This window comes from Cygnus atratus, chromosome 2 (genome assembly GCF_013377495.2).
Source record: "Cygnus atratus isolate AKBS03 ecotype Queensland, Australia chromosome 2, CAtr_DNAZoo_HiC_assembly, whole genome shotgun sequence".
NCBI classification, from domain to species: Eukaryota; Metazoa; Chordata; class Aves; order Anseriformes; family Anatidae; genus Cygnus; species Cygnus atratus.
In genome coordinates, this window is record NC_066363.1 from 96,462,564 (window position 1) to 96,478,871 (window position 16,308).

The 16,308-nt window shown below is 37.4% G+C and overlaps 1 protein-coding gene across 1 annotated transcript in view; it reads left to right on the forward strand.

The window, feature by feature from the left end:
* ERP44 (endoplasmic reticulum protein 44) overlaps positions 1 to 16,308 on the forward strand; it is a 55,424-nt gene that overhangs the window by 33,893 nt on the left and 5,223 nt on the right. Inside the window, exons 5-10 of the mRNA XM_035550609.2 lie at positions 5,136 to 5,320; positions 5,839 to 5,954; positions 10,219 to 10,276; positions 11,684 to 11,800; positions 14,701 to 14,812; positions 15,236 to 15,377. Of these exons, the coding sequence (XP_035406502.1) occupies positions 5,136 to 5,320; positions 5,839 to 5,954; positions 10,219 to 10,276; positions 11,684 to 11,800; positions 14,701 to 14,812; positions 15,236 to 15,377 (730 nt within the window). The remainder of the gene's footprint in view (positions 1 to 5,135; positions 5,321 to 5,838; positions 5,955 to 10,218; positions 10,277 to 11,683; positions 11,801 to 14,700; positions 14,813 to 15,235; positions 15,378 to 16,308) is intronic.

Here is a 16,308-nt window from a genome sequence, read left to right on the forward strand (position 1 = left end):
CTACGTGTATTTTCAGAAATTACTGGTATTGGTTTTGAGTTTTGTAACTGATTTTCTTCCAGATAACTTTTCAGTTGATCCTAGTCCTCTGTTCTGCATGTGAATTGCTTTGGGTGGTGCCTTATATTATGGGGTGGATGTTTAGGAAAACTGTGAGTGTTTTTCAAATCCTAGTGGATGTGGTTCTTGAAAGGAAAAAATTCTCTGTAAGACAGTCTGTAGGCTTAAAATAATTCTTTCTTGGAGGTAGTATGAATTACGACCCTGGAAGACTGAAATAGTGGACTAAGCTAATGGTGGGGTCATACCCAGATAGTTGTAAATGTTGCTGATCTTTCAGTGGGAAGAACCTCACTAACTACCTTGTGGGTGGGAGTCTACTTCAATAGCACGTCCTGATGCAGTGTTTCAGCATATTCTTCGTTGTATACTTAATTTTAATTGAGTGACAGTGGACTTTGGATTCTCGGTGATGTGTTATGTACTGGGTGAACTCTCGGGATGGTATGTTGTGGTGCTAACCTAGGGCAATGAAGTCTGAAGCCATCCGAGTCACGTTATAGGCTGCATGTTTGCTTGAAGGTGTAGCTTAGTTGAAGTGTAAAGTGCTTTGTGAACAGTCCGACGTGCCCCCCCCACGGATTTCATCATTCCTTTCAGTAGAGGAATACACGGTGCTCAGCAAGAGAAGTGGCTGACCACGCAATACATAAGCTAAAAATAAGGATCAGAAAAGATAGCTCATAAAGAATGTTTTCTTGGCTAAGCTTGCTCAGAAGACAGTTTGGAGACTTAGGGAACATAAGTCTAAATTTCAGGTTTCATGTAAAGGTATTTTTTTGCTAATTTTTCCCCAAAACAACAACAGAAGATACTAATCCCTGTTGTAAGAGGCAGTCTTCTCTTCCGTAGCTCAGGATAACTATCGATACAGTGCATTTGTGAAGAGAAATAAGCAACCATGAAGACGTTCATGTTGGAGCATACTGAATAAATGGGAGAAGGTGTGGGCGGTTTAGGAATGGTTTCACGCCAACATGTACACATGTGAAACAGGGAGGAGAGAGTCACTTGAATTCAGCAGTTGTTTGAGCTCTGCTTTAAGCTTCTGATTCATAGAAGATGAGAAAAAGGTCAAGTATGTCAGTAGCTTCCTCTTGTAACTAGTGTGAAACCATTCTGGTGGCATAGGTAGTAGGCCTGTGATTTGATGAGTAATTGGGCAAAATATGAACTCAAGGTTTGAACCATTTAAAGAAAATATGATGTTGTAGCTGGGAGACTTTTTCTTTCTTTAGGTAGATTAGCCTCATCTGTTTCAAATAACTTTGTTCATCAGAAAATGGTCAGTGAGAATGGCTGGAAATATTTTAAAAAATTAATTTAGGATTTACTATAACTAATGTGATCTATGAATGAATTCAAACAATATTCCATGTATTTGCATTATGTATTTCCAATTTTAAAAGGAATATAATGTAGTTGCTCTGCTTGTGCTAACTCTACCTGTATCAAATGCCAGGGTTTAATGAAACATTTAAGATTTACTCTGTTTGACTTTTGAATGAATTCAAACAATTTTTCATGCACTTGCATTTTATATTTTGTAAGAGGATGGTTTTCAAATACTTCCTTGTGTAGGACTGTCATCTCTCTGTGTTAGTTCAAATACCAGTATTCATGGGATCTCAATGTAATTTATAAAGAGCATGCAAGCTCTGACTTATGAAATAATGTTTGAATTCACTCTTGGCAGTGGGAATTTTATTACCATTATTTTTTTATACAATGTCCATGCTTGATGAAGATTCACAGCTTTAGAGACTGCAATCTTAGTCCCGGGTAATGTTCAAGATCTCTTAAGACATACTCTCTGCAACACATGCATCCTCATATAACTATGGAAATACTTCGAAGAAAAAGTACATGTTGTGAGGAAAAAAAGGGTAATTTTGTTGTTGTCTTGCTGTGGAGGTTTGTAGTGTAGTAACAGTCTTTAATCTCAATGTCTTTCTGAGAGGCCCGGGGGTGGGGGGTAAACCTTGATATGTAGGGCTCCTTGTCTTTCATCAGACCCTGGTCAAATTTTGATAAGCTGCCAGACAGTCAGGCCAAAGGTCTTTCTATCAAGAAGGGAGAAAGGCAGCAAATGCCCGGTTTGCTGGTGTACTTTTTCTTCTGGTGAGTAAATACAAAGTGATCCTTCTTGCAGGCAGCTCTTACATACTTCAACTAGAAAGTAGCAGCATTTGGAAGGAAGAAAAAGTATTGATCTGCTACTTAATAGTGAATATGTTGGTAGGTACTTTGTCTTTCTTTGAGAAACTAATATTAATTTGAAATAAAAGTACTCTGAATTAAGGAGATAAAATGTCTTTGCCTTAACTTTAATCAGTGCATTAAAAAAATCTAACAGGGTATTTAAGAAACAGGTCAAATCCTTTCTCATACCACAATTCAACCTATCAATTTTGTCTTTTTTATAGTGAGGCACGTTAGGAATGGAGCTTAGTGAGGCTCCTAAGCTTACTGGTTGGAGGCATATTCAAGAATGTTTTGGTGGAGTAAGTGTGGTTATCATCCCGGCCATGCAAATCTTAAGTTCTCAGACTGGTACAAAGATTGTTTTCAGTAACTCAAGCTGCAAGTGATAACTTTTTCACAGCAATTAAAGCTGCTGATGGTTTCACTGAGTGTTCTCACTGAATGTTTTTTGTTCTCTAAGTCGTCGAAATGAGATGGAGAGCTTTATGTTCTGGAGGACAGAAGTTGCATGGGATTTTAATTTTGTTTTGCAGCTAAGAGATAGCTAGCTCCCCATTTTCAGTGCATTGCTTGTGACAACTGCCTTTATATAATAGTTTACAAAGGACTTCTGTCTCATTTCTTTAAAAAAGAAAAAGAGTAGGAGTAAGATAGCAAATCTGCTTCGTGGTAAATATGTAATCAAGAAGAAATGACGTTCTTGTCAGGGTTAATTTTCACATTTTTCAGTACTGTTCCAGATACGCTGCTGGTCAGAATCCAGCCTGACCCTCATTTACTTGCCTTACTACTGTGGGGCCAATCCAGGTCACTTGGGATGTACACTTGGACTTTGAAGGAGTTCGTGAAAAGATAAGAAGCACAAAGGGCACAAACTGGAACATAAGAGGTTCCATCTGAACGTCATGAAGCACTCGTTCACTGTACAGGTGACAGAGCACAGGTGCGGGTTGCTCAGAGAGGTTGTGGAGTCTCCCACCTTGGAGATCTTCCAAAGCCTCTTGGGCAGCCTGCTGTAGGAAGGTGTCCCTGCTTGGGCAGGGGCGTTGGGCCTGGTGGCCTCCAGAGGTCCCTTCAGCTCGGCTGGTCTGTGATCCTGGGGAAGGTAGTGAGATGTGCATTCAGCCCGCGGTTTCAATATCTTCCTCTCTTCTGCTGACTGAAAAAAACTTGTGTCTCCGAAGGATAAATAGGTCCATTAAAGTTCACTTTCTCTTTCCTTGAGAGAGAAAAAAGCAGAAAGGAAAGCGGAAGAGGAGTGGCTGACTAGAATTAGTCACCTCTGAGGATAAGGCAACTCTGGAAAATGGTCTGAGTGATCGTACCTTGAGATTCAGTTGGCTTTTAGGTACAAACAAGATTGATGCTTAGGTAAACTGTATCCCATCCTGCTGTTTTAATAGAGGACACCCAGTTTTCACACAGGTACTGAGGTATTTTGTTTTCAGATACGTTTCTGGGGAGGAGAAAACAGAAGGAAGTAATTAAACCAAATAAAAAAACGGAAGGAAAGTGGATGTGGAAATCTACTTGGCATTGCATGATTTGTCTCTATTATTTGTTTTTAGCCCTGTTTTCCTAAGAATCCAAAGCTTATACAATGACATTGTTTCTCCATTTGCTCCTTATAAAACTTCTTGAAGCTTTTGCTGAATTTCGACCACATCTGAAGGAGGGAAAAACATTCAGAGCTATTAAGTACTTACGAACTTTGTTTAAAGTGGTTGCTGGATGTTGGAGAGGTACAAGAATAGCTTCTGCACTGTACAAAAGGTTGTGGTAAAAAGAGTGATGGATTCTGTTTGTCATGCCTTTAACCACTTACTGGTTATATTTTCCTTGTCAGTGCATAGCTAGGAACTACCTCCAATGCCTGTTGCAACTTTGTGTCCCAATTATTAATCAAATTAATTGAGGGACAAAGGGACACTTGAAATATTCTGAGGTGTAGTGAAGAACTGATTATATTAGTAGTGATTGAAGATATGGGACATAGGAAAGTGGGCTTCATTACTTCTGCTCAGCTTTCTTTGCTCCTCTTCTAATTGTTCTGTATCGTTAAAAAACCTTTGTTTGTTATTACTCTTTTAAATTTGTAATTAAACAACATATATAACAGATCAGCTATTTAACTAGGGGTGAAAATAGTGCTTTTATGTTAGACTAACACAAACATATATTGCATCGTTGAATGAAGCACTATGCTTCATGAAGGCAGTCCAGGTCTAAAATAAAGTTGGGCTCCTTGGACAGATGCGAATGAAGAACAGTCTTTAAGGGAATGCCCACACTACTTGTATACAGATGTTCTTAATGATGAAAGCTGAAATCTTCAAAACCTGAACAGCTCAGAATTTGTCACAGCTGTCTTCTGGACTTCTAAGCCAAAAGAAATATTTTGCACAGCGTTCACATTCTCTAGAACAGAAGAGGTGACAATTACATTTCCAGCACTGTGAGATAAAAATCATAGTAAGTTTAAAAAAAAGATGGCCTGGTTTGTTTTATTAAAATGTTCCTGTGTGGATTGACTCAGATTTTTGGGAGCTTTTAAGATTCTCATTTTCCTGTTATACTGTCATAGTCTTAAATTTAAACTGCTTTTTTGTAGTTGTTCACAAGAACTGTACTATGTGAATATAGTTTAGCAGAGTCTTTAGTTACCTAAATTTTGGTCATGATTTTTTTTATGAAGGTCGGTACATACTGTAGCTGCTATCCATTCTCTCCCCTACAGTGACTTTTTTTAGTTTGCTCTTTAAAGAGGTGGGCTACTGGCTCAGAGATTCCACTTCTATGCGTGTGTATAAATAAATATATAAGATACTGTGCTCAGGGTTGTTTTTTTTTTTTCTTAATTTCTTTTTTAGCGGATATAGCTCAGAGATACAGGATAAGCAAATACCCAACACTGAAGCTCTTCCGGAATGGAATGATGATGAAGAGAGAATACAGGGGCCAGAGGTCTGTGACAGCAATAGCAGACTATATCAGGCAGCAGAAGAGCAATCCTATTCGGGAGGTCCAGGATTTGGAAGAAATTAATACTGCTGATGTAAGTATTTTGATTTTCTTCCTCCTAAATATGTTTGTGTTTTGTTTTCTGTTGAACAAGGGAAAGATGATGTACTTGAAGTACATGTTTAATACTGTGGGGATTTTCCATTCAGAAATATTGTGAGTGACTTTTTGAACGAGCATTAAAAAAAAAAAAAAATTACTTCCAGTATTAGGAATTATTCCAATATAATAACTCTTCCAACTGCATTAGTTTTGTTACAGTAACACCACTACCAAATTACTTATTTTACTTTTAATCACTTGAAAGGAATTGTATTTTGTATTTGACAAGGTGATACTTTGAATGTTTCTCACTGGAAAAATATTCATAGTAAGGCTTCTGAATATTAAAATATTAGTCTTTGTATTAATACACACCATCTGACTGCAAGAGGAAATGTTTTATACGGTTGACTATTGAATGAACAGCATTTCTGTATTTAATGTCATTAGGGAGTATTGATAGTTTCTCATACATTAGAAGTTATCTCAAATTAACCTTTGCTTTTACAGCGCAGTAGAAGAAATATCATTGGATACTTCGAGCAAAAGGACTCTGACAATTACAGAACTTTTGAAAGAGTAGCGAATATTTTGCATGATGATTGTGTATTCCTGTCTGCCTTTGGGTAAGTTTTTTTAAATGCTTCGATTGCATGACTTCATTACTGAAATTATGTTAATGAACTGTATGTGGCTTAATTAAATGGACTTCTTTTAATAATTTCAGTGTGGTATAACTGAAGAGACTAGGCATCCTCAGATAAATACACTGAGAAAAGTGTAGGAGAAGGAGGAAGAAAACTCTAATCCTAATGCTTGTTGTGAAATCTAACTGATTTACCTCCTCTTCCTTTTTTGTTGCTCTTTCTCAATCATTTTAAATGTAACTGGGAAGGTTTTAGGGGAGGTTGCTGGGCAGTTGTGTCGCAAAACTCCTGCTTCCTTGCAGGGGAATAAGTAAGGAAGAGTTGGGAAAGTTTTTGGCAGAAACTTTATCAGTTTTGTGGCTTTACTGACTGATTCTTTTTTACAATCTTTTTTTTTCTTTACAATGTTACTGTTTTCATAGTCTTTTTTCTTTTTGTAGTTTTTTTCCTTTTTTTTTCCTTGTAAAGAGTAATTCAGGAGTTTCTTGCTTGTTTCCTCTTAAGTTTGGGGAAAAAATGCCCGATTTCTGTGTCTGGGTCTGTGTCGTGCAAGTTTTATGTCTCTGCACATGTTAACAGTTTAGAAAGGCAATTGTACTGATGAGCTGCGTGGTGTTAGCCTGGAACAACCTTAAGAAATTCAAATTTCTCCTTGTTATACAGATTTACACCAATGTTTAAAAATATTAAAAGATATTCACTGGGGAAAGCAGAATAAATTGGGAGTGAGTGATTTTCTTTTTAAGTAGCATAATAAAATGCAATTATAGACTCTTTCTGCAGTGTTTAATGTGCCAGCAGCAACCAATTTAAAGTGATTGGGCATTAATGTGAATGCAGTGGTTTGCAATCTACCCGCAGTTGCAAGATCAGGAATTTGTATGGATTATACTAGCTTTTATACCACATACAGTTGCCCTAAGGGTTTTTTGAATTGAATGTAGCGAATGAAGAATAGCGAAGCAACTGGATCAAGGTAGAAAATTTTATCTGTCTGAAGAAAAATTTTTGTCAGTCTCTTATGCCTCTTGAAGTCTTTTTTTTGTAAAAGTCTTGGAGGCAAAGAGGGGAGTGTTTGTAACATACAGGAGTACAGGTGGCTTTCCCTTATTCCACTTCCTAATTAGATATCCTATGACTGTGTAAACAGTCTTGGCCATGGGAGAATAATCAGATCTTGTGCAACTGATGTTGGGCTCATCCCAAAGAAGTGGCCATTATCTCAGGCATGTTTTCTGACAACTGCATCCGTTCTGGTTCTCAGGGCAGCCAGTCTGAGTTACTAATAGAACTTGGAGTTATTTTGACCCCCTCAAATGACTTTAATCATTTATTTCAGAAATGCCTTTTAAAAAAAAGGAATAATTAGAAAGGTAACAATACTTCTAAGGTTCTTTCCCCTATTGTTTGAATCTGTTAGTCCTTGGTTTGCTATTTGTCAGCCTGGTACAATGAGCAGTAGTCTCCCAGCACTCAGTTGTTAGCATTTAATTGTTGGATGCCGCTCTTGAAGTAGAGGCTGCTTTTTACTTATTTGTTTTTCCTTTGTATGTAGGCAGTAAGCAAGCATAATGGAACAGATCAGAGTTTGGTTATTTGTAACCTGCCCTTGTTACTTAAGGTCCTGCAAAGAGGCTTGTCATTTTTGACTTCACCAGCCTTGTTTCTGTTCCCTTTCTAGCCTGGAGCCGTTAGGGTGTTAAAGTGAAGCCTTCCAGACAGCAGTCCTGGAAACTAAGTGTTTTCAGCTCTGAGTGGCTGCAGCTCTCAAGCTTCCTACAAAAAATAACGTGCAAAAAGATTTCCAAGGGAGTCTGCATAAGTGGTTTCTATTGAGATTATAAATAGCAAAGTGTTTCACTGGGAGCTGTCCCTGATCAGTCGGACTCTTCTGACTCAGCCTCCCAACAGGCCCTGGGAGGGATTTCTGACTTTGGTATGAACAAAGAGTTTGGCAGGTATTGTGGTATGGCAGATATGACAGTAATGTGAGCCATCGTGTTCAAACTTCTGGTAGGCTAAAAGTGAAACAGATGAGTTTGGCAGGAAAAAAATAATTCAGTCAAGGTAGAACTGTTCCCTGCTATGTCAAAATCGTTCTGGCCTCAGGTAGTTGTAATAGCTTATTTTTAACCAGCGTTAGTGCTGCTTAGTTCAGGATCATCTAGATAATTATTCTTAAATCAGCTGATCTTTACAACTCTGTTACAGTTTGTGGGGACCACAGAGCAAGATGAGTGAGAGAAGAGTTGTAAGCAGAAGGAGGTAGGAGGTGCACTGACGAAGAGACACCGGAGCTAGTATTTAAAGGTAGAACTACAGTAGGGCAAATCTGAAATGTTCATAGGAGTGGAAAACATGGCTATGTGCTGTTGTGCTGCAGCATACAAAGTCAAATGCAGAAACAGAAAACAAGCCGCCAAAAATTACGTTTATCTTAAAGGTCTGTGATGAACTGTAGATAATTCAGTGAAGAAAGTGGCATATCTGAGAACTGTTTTAATTTTAGCAAGCAAATGTGAGGGGTTTACATGGTTCCAAAAGGCTTGCTTTCTAGGTTATTGCTTCAAGGAGAGATGAAACTCAAACTGCTGGTGTTTCCATTTGGGTTGTTTTGAAAAGAAGTATCTTTAGGGATTCAGTATTTCCTCCTCATGTCCCCACTTTGACTTGTCTGAAACAAATCAGTCACAGTTGCAGCTACTGAAATGGAAGTACACAGAAGAGGACTCTTGAGGGTCCACAAAAGGCCTAGACTATAGCTCATATTTCCTAACAAAGTATTACCAGTTTATCAGCAGTGATTGGGCAGGGGCTTGAATGTCTTCACTTTCTTGTTATTTGGTGAAGGATTGATTGGGATGTAAGTGGTTCACCTCAGTGATGATGATGATTACAAAGAAGCCTAATTTTTTGTTCTTGGAGCAGTCATATCTGGAATACGAAAATGCATTTTAAAATACACATCTCTAAGCTGGCGAAAATAGTGATAGGTGTAACATACTAGGCAAGGCATCTTTTGTACATGCTATGAGAAGGATAACTGGATCAAATAAAGTAAACGAAACACAGGTACTTTGAATTAAGCCTTGTGATGTCTTTTTTTGCTTTGCCCTCCAGTTCTTTTCAGACCTCTGGGAGATTTACTTCCTCCTGCAGCAAGATAAATTAAGATTTTTCCTTTGTTCTTTTTTTTCCTCCCTTCCCTCTTAATCAGTCTTCAGCAGTGTTTATATTGAGTCCATAGAAGAGATATTATAACTGAAGAAGCTGGAACAGGGGTTGTCAGCCTTCCCAGAGGTTGACATGCTTTCCTTTCCTAGTCTGTGCAAGAAGGAGAAGGAATAGATGGTTCATCTCATTCTCTGGAGGCATAATCAGCCAGCTGGGTCTGTTTAGCCAGCTTCAGTTAAGATGGCACAGCAAGGCATGGCAGAGAAGGCAGGGCATCTCTCTGATGTTGCATGCCTAGCAGTCCCTATCTATTTAAATAAGAGATGATCAATTCTGGGGTTCAAGGTAGCAGCTTTTGGGATGCTCTGTTTTGGTTGAGATTAAGGAACCACAAAACACGCCAGAGGTGAGGGGGGAATTCACTAAGGTGTAATGCTAAGGTGAATATCTAGGAGGAGCTGCATGTGTTCTCCAGGCACACGTGTACCATAGTGGTCGGAAGCCACAGGCTGCATCTTGTGCTCTCTGTCCATTTTATCCTCAAAACAGATGTAGTGTGGGCTTGTTTGCTCTCCGTCTTCTCATTAGCTGTGCCAGTAGAGTTTAGCAAAGCCCTGCTTTATAAAGGTAGATAAGACGTAAATTTCCAATGTAAAGAATGGAACAGGAAGAATAAATACAAACAAAAATCCATTTCTCTCTCATTTCCTTTTTTAAGAAAGAGTATTTAATTATTACCTTTTTTTTAATTTACAAGGTCATATTAATTCATTAACGTTGTTCTCTGCTGATCTCATATCCAAAATTCTACAAGCGTTCATCACTTGCACTTTGATGCCTTTACTCCAGACTTCTCATCTTATGGATCTGGCTTGCTGCTTCCATTACTGCCCTCTCACCTAGCCTGACCAAGAATCTGTGAAGTCACTTTACTTTAAAGATCAAGCACTTTGATTCTTCACATTTTGAAGGAAAAATGTAGTGAAGATAGCAAATTAAAATATGATTTTTGGTATCAGTTATTTTGTTTGTCTGTACCGAGACATGCTTACTGGTTGGTTTGTTGTAGGGCTATTTCAAAAGCAGAGAGATTTAGCGGAGACAATATAATCTACAAGCCACCAGGGGTAAGTGTAACTATGTATTTTATTTTGCTAATTTTCTTTATATATGAATATGAACTAATGGAGACTATATTCACACCATTCAGTATGTTGCTGCATCTTTAATCTTACTTTTATTTCATTGCTAAACAGAGTGAGAAATAGGGTCATAGGAGCTGGTGTTTCAGAGCCAGTGAAAAATATCTCGATGTCATTTGTTGCCAATTAAGTGTGCAAAACCTATATCTGACATTTTTTATTTCAGTGTCCAGAAATTGTTTTTTCTGTAGTAAAGCAGTCAATTTATCTCATATATACCTATATAGGTATATATAGATATTTTTTCTCCTATAGATGTCTTTAAAAAAAAAAAAAAAAGTCTGAAGTTCAACACTTGGTGAACCTTCCATTTCTCAATGCAGGTGGCAATTTTCTGACTATAACTTGCCTGTCTTATGTGGTTTAGCTCATTGGGGAGCTAAAAGCTATTTTCTTCGTTTAAAAAAAAATAGTAGAAATTAACAGCATGTTAACAAACTCCCGTAGTTTAACTTGAGGAAAAATCCAGTACGGAGAAAGATCTGCAAGACTTCTTAGAAACATAATATTTGCACATATGCTCCTTTCTGAAATACATAAAAAAATGTCGCTTACGTAATAATAAAATTTTAAAAAAAGACAGTGACCTAAGGGGAAAGGGGACTTCAAACCTTTTTCTGCCAAAACATTTTATTAAGTTACAAGGCTTATATGGCATTTCTGAATCAATGTGTGCTTAATCATGCCCTCAGCTTACTAAGCTGTTGTCCTGGTTTCGGCTGGGTGCCAGCCGGGTCAAACCACAACAACTGTGCTTTACTTGGTGTTAACCAAAACTTTAATTACATTTAAAAGTTGGTAGCACTGAACACTGAGTTATAACTACTAGTGAACAAAGGAAAGGAAAAGGAAAGGAAAATTATTATTTATTCATATCTTTGGCAAAGCAAATGTAAAATACCAGTTTCAACTCCTAGAGGACTTTGTGTGTGTTTGTTTTATGTTGTGGGTTTTTTTTTTGGTGATTCTTTATAACTGCCAGCATGAAGGAGCTTAGTATCTGCATTTAGTTTACATCTGATGTAAATGCATGATGGAGGAGTAGGGTAGTATGGACAAAATAGGGTATTTTTAGGTATGGAGTTATTTCTCCACCTGACAGAAGTTAATTCCCCATAGGTTATCTTAGGAAGTGGAGTTGATTGCATAAGTGATCATGCAATTATTTGCTTGTATTTCTGTAACTTAGTTTATAGAAGTGTTACATGCATGGCAGTTGAATATGGGCATAAGATTGGTTTTTAATATTTGTATAGACATTGTCACCTTTATGTCAGGTCAGTAGGAATGTCATTTTTACTGTTTCTCAACTAGTATTTTTCTTTTCAACAGGAAAATGCCCCAGATATGGTATATTTAGGCTCTCTAACCAATTTTGATTTGATTTATGCATGGACACAAGATAAATGTGTACCACTAGTTCGAGAAATTACATTTGAAAATGGGGAGGTAAGAATTTTTTTCTACCTTTCTGCTTTGGGGATTTCCTTCTCAAAATCAAAATGTGTCTTTCAGGGTCTTTCATTCATGCCCAACAACCTTCTGCATGCTTTGCTTTTTGCAGAAAATAGTTGTCGTGTGATTTTTTTCGCTGTTCTGGAGCTTTTTAGTTAGACTTGAAATTCACTGGAGGCAAATTTGTGATAGCTTTTTAGTCTGGTAGTGTTTAAAAAAAAAAACAACTAGTCATGCATATAGGTCATATAAAAAGTGTCTGGAGACTTGATGAGTGTGGGCAGTTGGACACTAAGAGCATACATGTGTAAGAATGTGTGTCTGTAAGTACCTGTGAGTGACATGAGTGCGTAACACCTTGGGTAGACCGTATTATTCATGTAAATTGCAAGTGTTATGACAAGATACTGATTTGTTTTAAAATCCAGAGAGAAATATTATTTAAGTGTTTTTTTGCTTAATACAACCTTGAAAAAAATGTTTCTAGTCAAGGTAGAAAATATCCATGTGAGCATGTCCATGACAGTTCAAAAGAATAAAATAGTTGTGAACCATCATTTAATTATAGTCAGTTAGCTTTTAAAATTTGATGTTAAAGTTAGCAGTAGAAAAATGTTACTGTGTTAGCCACTTCCGAAGTGGCTAATAATAGTTAAATAGTGTTAACCATCTATGGAGCTGGCTACTTCCGTGAATCATAATAAAGAACGTGGTTTTTTTGTTGTTTTTTTTTTTGGTCAATGTATTTAAGACCGATACCTTCTTAATCTTTTTAGGTTCACGTGTCCTTTTCCTTGGCTTTTGCCTTTAGCTGTAATTCATAAAGTGGGATTTGGGGGCATGCATTTAAACATTTTTTTCTTCTAATTATCCTTATTTTCTTTCAGTGCTTTTCTTTTTCCTTTCATGACTTACTCTTCTTTTCACCTATTTTCAGATCTGTATTATAACTTTTTTGTTAAATAAACAGGGAAAAAAACAATTAGAAAGGTCAAAGCATCTCAGAGGGAGTATTTGTATATAGCCACAGCATCTGCTAGAAACTCTGTTAAGTTTGTAATGAATTGCAGCACGTTGTCCACGTTGGTTTTGAACCAAAGAATCGGTCGCATGACAGAAGAATCCGTTGTTCTCAGTTTACACAAGTTCTTAATTTTTATCCTGAACGTGCACAGTATGTAACACTGCTTCTCTGGGCATGCAGAACACTTCAATTTGCATGAGGGAGGAATAGGGTGGGATGCACAAAACAATTTAAGTATGACCTTCTAGTCAACGCCGCCAACTTACATTGGAAAGTTCTTAGTTAAACAAATATTAATCTTCATTCGCAACTCAGTCAGTTGCCACGTAAAAGATACCACATGCCGTTGTGTTTAGACCTGTGGGATAGATTTTCAGTGTACTTTTCCCATGGTGAAATTGGATTTTTGAGCCTTAGAAGCCAAAGTTCGTCACTGTCAGTCTGTATCACATTGTGTCTTGGCTTTTCTGGTTGTTCTTGCAACCTTCAATTCCCGTTTACTTAGGCAAATATTTTCAATTCCAACCCGATGTTTTGCCTGGCAACTTTGTTTAAAAATTTCAGTGTCGCTGTTACCCAAACAAATTTAAACGTGCTAAAATAGGGATTTCTGCCTGCTGAAATTGCATAGTAGTTAAATAGGCTCGTAATATATACTGCACAATACTACAGAGTAAAGCTAGGGAGTGATGTGACTTAGGCTGCGTTTATGGTACCAGAATACTTCAATATGAATGCAACAATTTCTACTATAAATTTTAAATGAAAAATGAGTGAGCAAATGTGATCAGGGGTTGTTTTAGTGACGGGTTGGGAAGTTTCCGTTTTGCCAAGAGCACTGAAGTTATGAGGATTTTTGGAACCTGCTGTTAAAAGACTGAGCTTCGACTCGATTTGCAGGCTCGCTTGAAAGGAGGCTGCTGGCTATTTCATGTCCACCATGAAACTGGCTGCGTGCTGATAGGGAAAGCGTTTCTTCCAACTTGCTGCAGATTGAAAGTATCTGAAGAAACTGTATTTGGTGGTAGAAGTGCTGTCAAGTGCTGTCTTTCTCAAAAAGCATAGACTTTATTCAGATACAGAATGGAAACAAAGAAAAAGCAGCACTTGCTTGTATACCAGTTGTGCAAATGAAAGATAAGTGAGATCGTAGGCATTTCCTTTGGTAAATGGCTTTCTTCAGTTGGTCTCCAGTAAATTGAACTGACGTTCGACTCAAAAAAATGACTTCTGAAGCAAGCAAATATGTGTAGTTCATGTTTTGTTTTGGTTTTGAATAAAAGAAAATTCCTGAATAAAATATTTCAGGAATTCATACAATTAGCTGTCCCTGAAGAGAGATCTTTGGAAGGCACTCGGGCTGCAAGAATGCATTCCTAACGAGGAACTAAAGCTTGCCTGTCCAACAAAGATTTTCATTTGTTTCTCACCTTTAGTAATGTATCAGCATGTGAGTTTCATAATGATGCTTTACGCAGTTGACCAGTCAGGACACGCTCATTGGCAAAAGAGTGGTGCTTGATTGTAAACGGTACAGTCATGTCATTAGCTTCTGCTTTTTTTTTCTTAAGGATGGGAGATAGTTAAAGATACCCATTTGTTGAGTTAGGCTAAGAAATCACCAACTTCTAAAATGTTAATAATGAAATACTTGCATCTTTTAACCGCTACATATGATAAAGGGGAAAGAAACAGAGTTACCTGTGTAAATTGGGTGTCTTAGATGAAAGGTCAGCAGTTAATGTCCTTAATTATATCTTTTTTTGGTCTTTATAAATCAGAGATCTTGCTGACTTTGAAAACTGCTGGAATCACTTCAGTGTATTTAGGAAGTGGAAGAAATGAATCTTGTCTTTTGTTTTCTGCACAGGAACTGACAGAAGAAGGCCTTCCTTTTCTCATACTTTTCCACATGAAGGATGACTTGGAGAGTTTAGAGAAATTCCAACAGGAGGTTGCACGACAGTTAATAAGTGAAAAAGGTTTGTATCAACTCTTTATTGCTACAGACTTTTTTCAGATGAACTCAATGTAGAATGGAAGCAAACGTCAAACAGAAGCCTAGTTTTATGTGCTTCTTGACGGTGAGGATTGATTCCTCTAGAAGTGATTAAAGTTGAAACAATTTATTATTAAGGAACTATTTCAGAAATCGTCCATGTCTCACCAATTTCATACAGTTTGAGAGGCCATTAAAACAAAACTTCAGCTTGTGTTGTAGCCAAAAACACTTTCAGAAAATCTGTTATTTTAGTGTGCCTAGTTGTTTAAATCTGATTTCAAATTTGCACGTTGTATCTATTTAGTATCTCCACCTTTGTACTATTTGTGAAAATACTTAGAGTAGGATTCAGGATAAATAAAATAAATTCTAACATGGATTTTTTTCTGCACACAATTTCAAGGTACAATAAACTTCCTCCATGCTGACTGTGATAAATTCAGGCACCCCCTCCTCCATATTCAGAAGACTCCAGCAGACTGTCCGGTTATTGCTATTGATAGCTTCAGGCACATGTATGTTTTTCCAGACTTCAGTGACCTCTCGTAAGTATTCTTCTCTGTGCGTGTTATTTTTTCTGTTGAGAAGAACAAAGGAAAACACATGCCTATATTTTAAATAGGGTTATAATAGGAAGATGAATAAATCTGGGATAGGTAAAGCTGCCTGTGCGCAAGTCAATGTAAGAGTCTTAAGTTGGTATGACTGGGTGTGATGTGTTTGTTTAAATGGAGTTCATTGCTTTTATGTTAGAAGAGAATCTCACATTAAGTTTTTAGAAGGCGGCTGCTCTTTCAAAGTTTTGCTGTTTTTCTTAATAGTTAAGTATTTGGAACCTGGCATGGTATTTTTACTACCATCGCTCTAGATGTACCAATTAACTTTAAAAGCTTTAAAATAACAGACAATGTCTAACTGCTGTTATGCAATGACTATTGTAAAATGCCCTGTGTAAGAAGCCTGTTGGTTTGGTTTTTCCTGCTCTGCGATCCCAACCTTCCTGCATTAGTCTAGCCTGGAATGTTGGCAGAGAAATCCTTATTGCCTGGGTTTCTGAAGTTTTCAAAGTGCACTGTGTAAAACAGTTGATCAGTGGCAGATTATCTCAATAAAATACATGAGAGAGAAGCGTTGGGGTGCTTAAGTGAAATACTGCTTTGATAATTCCTCTTTTACATCAGCCTGTCTTTTCATATTGTGCTGCCTTGAAAGCAGTCATAGGAAGCAGATGTTTAGTCTCCCCAGTTCTGCTGAAGAGTGAAGATGTGTACACATCTTCAGGGACCTGAAGAAATCTTCAAGCGTTCTGTTTTTGTCTTCAGGTTGTGTTAAATTCCATTTTCTGTTTCAAAGGAGATACCTCCATATACACTGCTTTCGAAGTCCTGGTTAGGGGTCTAGGCTTTGAGACTTCAATCTTTGCCCATTCTTACTTTTGGAAACTCAGAGTATTTTAATTATAATTTGTTTTGGTCG